Source organism: Neoarius graeffei, chromosome 26 (genome assembly GCF_027579695.1).
Source record: "Neoarius graeffei isolate fNeoGra1 chromosome 26, fNeoGra1.pri, whole genome shotgun sequence".
In the NCBI taxonomy this organism is placed as follows: Eukaryota; Metazoa; Chordata; class Actinopteri; order Siluriformes; family Ariidae; genus Neoarius; species Neoarius graeffei.
In genome coordinates this window covers 54,348,426-54,356,016 of record NC_083594.1, presented here as the reverse complement: position 1 = coordinate 54,356,016, position 7,591 = coordinate 54,348,426, and the positions used below count along the sequence as shown (strand labels likewise).

The 7,591-nt window shown below is 43.8% G+C and overlaps 1 protein-coding gene across 2 annotated transcripts in view; it reads left to right on the top strand.

The window, feature by feature from the left end:
• The first annotated feature begins 2,772 nt into the window (after positions 1 to 2,772).
• Positions 2,773 to 7,591, top strand: part of ninj1 (ninjurin 1) — a 24,495-nt gene continuing 19,676 nt past the window's right edge. For both annotated transcript variants that reach the window (XM_060910127.1, XM_060910125.1), the window contains exon 1: positions 2,773 to 3,223. In XM_060910127.1, coding sequence (XP_060766110.1) covers positions 3,164 to 3,223 — 60 coding nt within the window. In that variant the 5' untranslated portion in view covers positions 2,773 to 3,163. The remainder of the gene's footprint in view (positions 3,224 to 7,591) is intronic.

The following is a 7,591-nucleotide window of genomic DNA, read 5'->3' as shown; positions in this document are numbered from 1 at the left end:
CTGTGAGTGGCAAAAGTATGTGAACCTCTAGGGTTAGCAGTTAATTTGAAGGTGAAATTAGAGTCAGGTGTTTTCAATCAGTGGGATGACAATCAGGTGTGAGTGGGCACCCTGTTTTATTTAAAGAACAGGGATCTATCAAAGTCTGATCTTCACAACACATGTTTGTGGAAGTGCATCATGGCATGAACAAAGGAGATTTCTGAGGACCTCAGAAAAAGCCTTGTTGATGCTCATCAGGCTGGAAAAGGTTATAAAACCATCTCTAAAGAGTTTGGGCTCCACCGTTCCACAGTCAGACAGATTGTGTACAAATGGGGGAAATTCAAGACCATTATTACCCTCCCCAGGAGTGGTCGACCAACAAAGATCACTCCAAGAGCAAGGCGTGTAATAGCCGGCGATGTCACAAAGGACCCCAGGGTAACTTTTAAGCAACTGAAGGCCTATCTCACATTGGCTAATGTTAATGTTCATGAGTCCACCATCAGGAGAACACTGAACAACAATGGTGTGCATGGCAGGGTTGCAAGGAGAAAGCCACTGCTCTCCAAAAAGAACATTGCTGCTTGTCTGCAGTTTGCTAAAGATCACGTGGACAAGCCAGAAGGCTATTGGAAAAATGTTTTGTGGACAGATGAGACCAAAATAGAACTTTTTGGTTCAAATGAGAAGTGTTATGTTTGGAGAAAGGAAAACACTGCATTCCAGCATAAGAACCTTATCCCATCTGTGAAACATGGTGGTGGTAGTATCATGGTTTGGGCCTGTTTTGCTGCATCTGGGCCAGGACGGCTTGCCATCGTTGATGGAACAATGAACTGTGAATTATACCAGCGAATTCTAAAGGAAAATGTCAGGACATCTGTCCATGAACTGAATCTCAAGAGAAGGTGGGTCATGCAGCAAGACAACGACCCTAAGCACACAAGTCGTTCTACCAAAGAATGGTTAAAGAAGAATAAAGTTAATGTTTTGGAATGGTCAAGTCAAAGTCCTGACCTTAATCCAATGGAAATGTTGTGGAAGGACCTGAAGCGAGCAGTTCATGTGAGGAAACCCACCAATATCCCAGAGCTGAAGCTGTTCTGTACAGAGGAACGGGCTAAAATTCCTCCAAGCCGGCATGCAGGACTGATCAACAGTTACCGGAAACGTTTAGTTGCAGTTGTTGCTGCACAAGGGGGTCACACCAGATACTGAAAGCACAGGTTCACATAATTTTGCCACTCACAGATATGTAATATTGGATCATTTTCCTCAATAAATAAATGAACAAGTATGATATTTTTGTCTCATTTGTTTAACTGGGTTCTCTTTATCTACTTTTAGGATTTGTGTGGAAATCTGATTATGTTTTAGGTCATATTTATGCAGAAATATAGAAAATTCTAAAGGGTTCACAAACTTTCAAGCACCACTGTACATGGTCTGGCCCCAGCTTGTCTATTGGAGTTTGTCTGTTATCGTCCTGCTAGTTCCATACGATCCTCCAGAATAGCCTCTGTCCATGACTGTAACATACCTTTCTATCGCACAACTTTTGGACAGTCTTCTTTTTCTTTTAAAGCCACTACACAGTGGAATGCACTATCAGGGGATTTAAAGAGCTGTCTCTCCATCAGGAGCTTCAAATCACAACTGAAATGTTTCCTGAAAAACAGTCAAAACTGTAATCACTGATTCATGGCGCTGACAGAATGTGTTTATGTTGGATGCGGGTGTTTGCGTATGCGTGTTTGGGGTGTAGGGGGTTTGGACACTCATGTGAGTGATTTGTTTACTGTATGAGTGGAGTTTGCTATTTGGGTGAGGTAGGGAGTCTGGATATTTATTTTGCATGTTTTTATGTATTGTTGTTTTTTTGTCTTGCTTGGGACTGCAGATGTAAATTAGCCTGAGGCTAACTCTGGTACGATGCATTAAATGGCAACATGTATGTTTTAATTGTACATGGTCCCTTATAAAATAAACTGAAACTGAAAGTTACGGTCAAATGAAGGACTTGAGTCGAACCAAGTTTGACCGTCTTCCTCACCCGAATCCAACGGAGAATGCACAGCCTGGAGCTAGCTGAGTTCACTATCGTAACGTCCATGTCTTGCAGCATCTTCTTCTTAGATTTTCCTTTACCTTGGTTTTTATTTTTTCTTCCCATACACTCAACTATTTTTTGAATGTTACATTACACACTAGGGGCGGCACGGTGGTGTAGTGGTTAGCGCTGTCGCCTCACAGCAAGAAGGTCCGGGTTCGAGCCCCGGGGCCGGCGAGGGCCTTTCTGTGCGGAGTTTGCATGTTCTCCCCGTGTCCGCGTGGGTTTCCTCCGGGTGCTCCGGTTTCCCCCACAGTCCAAAGACATGCAGGTTAGGTTAACTGGTGACTCTAAATTGAGCGTAGGTGTGAATGTGAGTGTGAATGGTTGTCTGTGTCTATGTGTCAGCCCTGTGATGACCTGGCGACTTGTCCAGGGTGTACCCCGCCTTTCGCCCGTAGTCAGCTGGGATAGGCTCCAGCTCGCCTGCGACCCTGTAGAACAGGATAAAGCGGCTACAGATAATGAGATGAGATGAGATGAGACATTACACACTTTGTCACTTAAAAAAAAGTGGTTAAACTAGTTGCCAGTCCAATTCACTTGAAAATATTGACGAGCGTGAAATCACATCCACGACGACGCCATCTTGCCCCCCAGAGGGAGAAAAGGAACCTGTTTCACCTTCAGCTCTGACGTCATGTGAGAAGTGAAAGGTGTTGCATGCAGGACTGATTGTTGACGACTCGGAAATCTCTCTCTCTCTGTTCTGTCTCTCTCTCTCTCTCTGTTTTCTCTCTGTTCTGTCTCTCTGTTCTCTCTCTCTGCTCTCTCTGTTCTGCCTCTGCTCTCTCTCTCTCTCTGTTCTGCCTCTCTCTGCTCTCTCTGTTCTGTCTCTCTCTCTCTCTCTCTCTCTCTGTTCTGTCTCTCTGTTCTCTCTCTCTGCTCTGCTCTCTCTCTGTTCTGCCTCTGCTCTCTCTCTCTCTCTCTCCCTGCACGGTGTATAGGAGTGTGTGTGGTTAAGTGGTTTTAACCCAACCCACTGCTGCTCAACCTTCATTCACTCTCAGCACACACAGAGACACACACACACAGACAGACAGACACACACACACACAGACAGCGGTCATGGCTTCTGAAGCGATGGAGATGAACGGAGCTGCCGACAGACACACAGGAGACGGAGAGGTTAGTTCCTGTTTCAGCTCACAGAGCAGCCATTCATTCTCTTCCGGTCAATGTTGTATTTTAGCGTCTCAACCGTGTGTACTTCCGGTCAGAGGTCTGAACAAACGCGCGAGACTGTCAGAACAGGATTATCTCCAGAGTTTAGCTTCAAGTTCATATTTCTCCTTTCTCTCTCTCTCTCTCTCTCTCTCTCTCTGTGCTCTCTCTCTCTCTCTCTCTCTCTCTCTCTCTGTGCTCTCTCTCTCTCTCTCTCTCTGTGCTCTCTCTCCTGTGTGTGTGTGTGTGTGTGTGTGTGTGTTGCTATGGTTACAGTAACCAAACAGCACTCTTAGTGGAACAATTAATAATTAATAACTAAACTAAGCTTAAACTCAGAACAAATACACACAGCAGAGAAACGTTTTGCTCCGAACTTTTCCTTTCCATTCCTCCTCCATTCACATTCTCATGGAACCGGCTTTAGATATGAGGAGTAACTCCAGGGTACTTCAGCTACGTTCACATTACCAGGCTGAGGCGACTCAAATCTGATTTCTTGCCCTAATGTGACACAGATCTGATGTTTTCAGGGCTGTGAGGGCACAGACATCGCGATCTTTCCCAACCACATTTGAGTCACGCTCATATTATGTGCTCCTAGATCCGATACGTATCCGATTGCTGGCTGTGTGACATGATTGAGAACGCTCAGATCGGATTTCATGTGGCTCTTTGAATAATACACCTGCACTGAGCACTGTGTTCATCAGCAGACAAAACAACCATGGAGGAGAGACACGATAGCTGTGAAAACATCTAAAGCAAGCCGTCTGGGTTTTTTCCACATTCTTGGCCTGATCCTGTGTAGCTGAGGAGCTCTTTGTTCTTCAGAGTAAAATGTGACGCATAGCGCATGTGTATTATTATCTACTTGTGTGTCCGTTTAGTCAGTTCAATCCATGAGCTTTCTCACAAATACGTTTTTGTTGTTGTTGTTTGTGATGCAGATGACCCGTGCAAAAACTTTGCTATGTCCGCATGCGTGCTGCTTTGGACGACAGATGATCACTTTTAATTCTGAATGTGAACCGTCAAGATCTGAGCAAAAAATCAGAATTGAACAATGACGTTTGTAATGTGAACGTGGCTTTACAGGTAGAGATCAGAATCATTTTATTCAACACATACATTTACAAGTGTTAGGAATATTTCTTGGTGTTTGTTCACGACACAACTCATTCAACACAGTTTAAACACCCCCCCCCCCCCCCCCCCCCCAAACTTGCACCTGCCACTGGTGGGTTGGTGTGTCAGTGAAATACGCCTACTTCACTCCAGACGTTCATCAGCACAATACATAAGTTGATTCACTGCATTCACAGTTCTCTGACCGACCTTCACTGTCCATCATCGCTAGAGATGAGTCTCCTGACAACAACATCTGAAATGTTTATCATGATCGTTCCCTTTAAAAAGGTCCGTCGATGAGTCATTAGTAATTACATTGTTTTTAATGGTATCAAATCTTATGCAGTTCAGTGGCCTGGTGAAAAATGTTTTGGTGAGTAAGTTTTATCAGTTTCCCAGCTGTTAGCAGATGGAACAAAACGTGACATATAGACCTTGCAGTGAAGGAAGAAATGGGATTCAAAGATTCTTTATTGTCGATTTCACTATATATCCAGGACATACCGTATAGGAGAATCGAAATGCCATTTCTCTCTCACCTTACTTGTAAAAAAAACAGATAAAGATCACAAAAAACCCAATATATATACATATATATAAATATAGATAACATAAATAAAAAATGGGCGGCACGGTGGTGTAGTGGTTAGCGCTGTCGCCTCACAGCAAGAAGGTCCTGGGTTCGAGCCCCGTGGCCGGCGAGGGCCTTTCTGTGTGGAGTTTGCATGTTCTCCCCGTGTCCGCGTGGGTTTCCTCCGGGTGCTCCGGTTTCCCCCACAGTCCAAAGACATGCAGGTTAGGTTAACTGGTGACTCTAAATTGAGCGTAGGTGTGAATGTGAGTGTGAATGGTTGTCTGTGTCTCTGTGTCAGCCCTGTGATGACCTGGCGACTTGTCCAGGGTGTACCCCGCCTTTCGCCCGTAGTCAGCTGGGATAGGCTCCAGCTCGCCTGCGACCCTGTAGAACAGGATAAAGCGGCTAGAGATGATGAGATGAGATGAGATAAATAAAAAATGCACTCTAAAATCAATGTACAAAATAGCAGTCGTGCAAATACAGTACAATATCTAACAGAGAAGGTGCTAGAAGAGCAGCTTATGAGGTGAATATGACAGTAGTGCAAATGAGCAATAACAGCAGATACAACAGTAATGCTAATGATTGTGGTGTGATGTGCAAACGGATGAGAGAGAGTTTCTTGTGTGAATGAGTGTGTTACAGACCGGGGTAGGGGGTAGGTAGTGGACGGAGTTCAGCATCCTGACAGCCTGGTGGATGAAGCTGTTCAGCAGTCTTGTGGAGCGGGCATGGGCGCCGCCAGGGGGGGAAAGGTTAGAACAATTCTAGGGGCCCAGCACTGCCATGGGGCCCTTTAAGGGGCTGATAATATGCTTTTTTTTTTTTTTAAAGATATATTTTTGGGCTTTTTGCACCTTTATTGGATAGGACAGTGCAGAGACAGGAAATGAGCGGGAGAGAGAGAGACGGGAAGGGATCGGGAAATGACCTCGGGCCGGAATCGAACCCGGGTCGCCCGCATTCATGGTATGGCGCCTTAACCACCTGAGCCACGACGCCCCCGATAATATGCTTTTAATGATTTTAATAAGACTTTTGAAATAACAACAATGCCATGGGCGTCGCCACCATTGAATGTGAAGGGGACGTGTCCCCCTCACATTTCATAATTCTTCGTTTGGACCCCCCCACATTTAACATAAATATGAGTTCACCCAGCGCCATTTCTGTTGCTTCGTGAAAGAATCCATTCCACTTGATCGATAAGAGAATACACAGACCACTGAACAGCCACTCTGGGTTTCCGGGCGTTCCCTACAACAGCTCACCACGCGCGAGTGAAGTGAATCTCAGCGCGAGCACAGAAATGTTGGTGCAGCTGCTGGAAAGTGGAGGAGGTGACGTCAGCCCCATTGCAACCTCACAATGGCTAGCTTTTGCTAAAACCTTATTCTTTTGTTATCCCAGCAAACACAAAAACGTTTATATAACGTTGTATAAACGTTTGGCTAACGTTTCAGAAATGTTACAAAATAACGTTTATAAAACGAAAATTTGTGGACAATTTTTTCGTTTTATAAACGTTTTTGTTTGCTGGTATGTGCCCTCAAAATTAACCCTAGGACACGTTAAATTAATATTCAACTAAATAATGAAATAAGCTTAGCCTAATGGGGTATTCTTGGTTGATGAATTGTTTGCAGTATTTGCTCCTCCCCAGACACAATGGACATAAGGACATTCTTTACAAAGAAGCGGAAAGTCAGTCAGAATTTCCCCACAGGACAGGGTTTCTTTTGTCCCAATGGAAATGTTAGTGCAGTTAGCTGGCTAGTCAATGTTAGATGTATCAGCTAGCTTAACGTTAGCTATCATTTAATTCAAACCCAGTAGGCCTGCCTTACTGTAATGCCAAGAATGAGGTCAAGTCTGCTCTGATGATATTTATTGATTCCTTGTTTTGTCTGGTCTTTGGCAGTTTTCTGGAAAGTAAGATGGGAAATCAGTGTATGGGGAAGGAATAGTAGAAAGGAAAGCGATGGAGAGAGATGGATGTTATTCCAGGTGGATTGTGAAGGAAAGGGGGATAAAAGTTATGAAGTGGTAGAAATTGTGATGGCACCAATATAAGAAGGAGTTCTATCTATAAATCTATTTGTTATACTAATCTGTAAATGTTACTGTAGCACCACCATTGCATGTAGGTTGACAAAACTGCACTTGTTCATTGTGTGAAGTTCTCTTTTATGTGTCGTTGCGTGACCCAGTGTAATTTTGTGTTATGAAGACTGCATGATGCCATGCCATTTTTGTTATGAGTATCGCTAAATCGGAAAAAAGTTAAATGCACCCACTAAAGTCACTGTTGGTGGTGAACAAAATTGCACCTGTTCATTGTGTGAAGTTATTTTTTATGTGTCACCGTTGCTTGACACAGTGTGATTTTGTGTTATGAAGTTTGCATGATGCCATGTCATGCCTGTTCATTGTGTGAGATTATGAATATTCTTATTTTTAAACATACAGTTGAGTGTCACTATTGCTTGGCCCAGTGGCATGTTGTGTTACATCTAAAACTAAATAGAAAACAAAATAAAAAGTAAAATGCACCCATAAAGTCATTGTTGGTGATAAATTGTGTCACATTCATCTCATTATCTTAGGCGTAGCGGTGGGTTTAA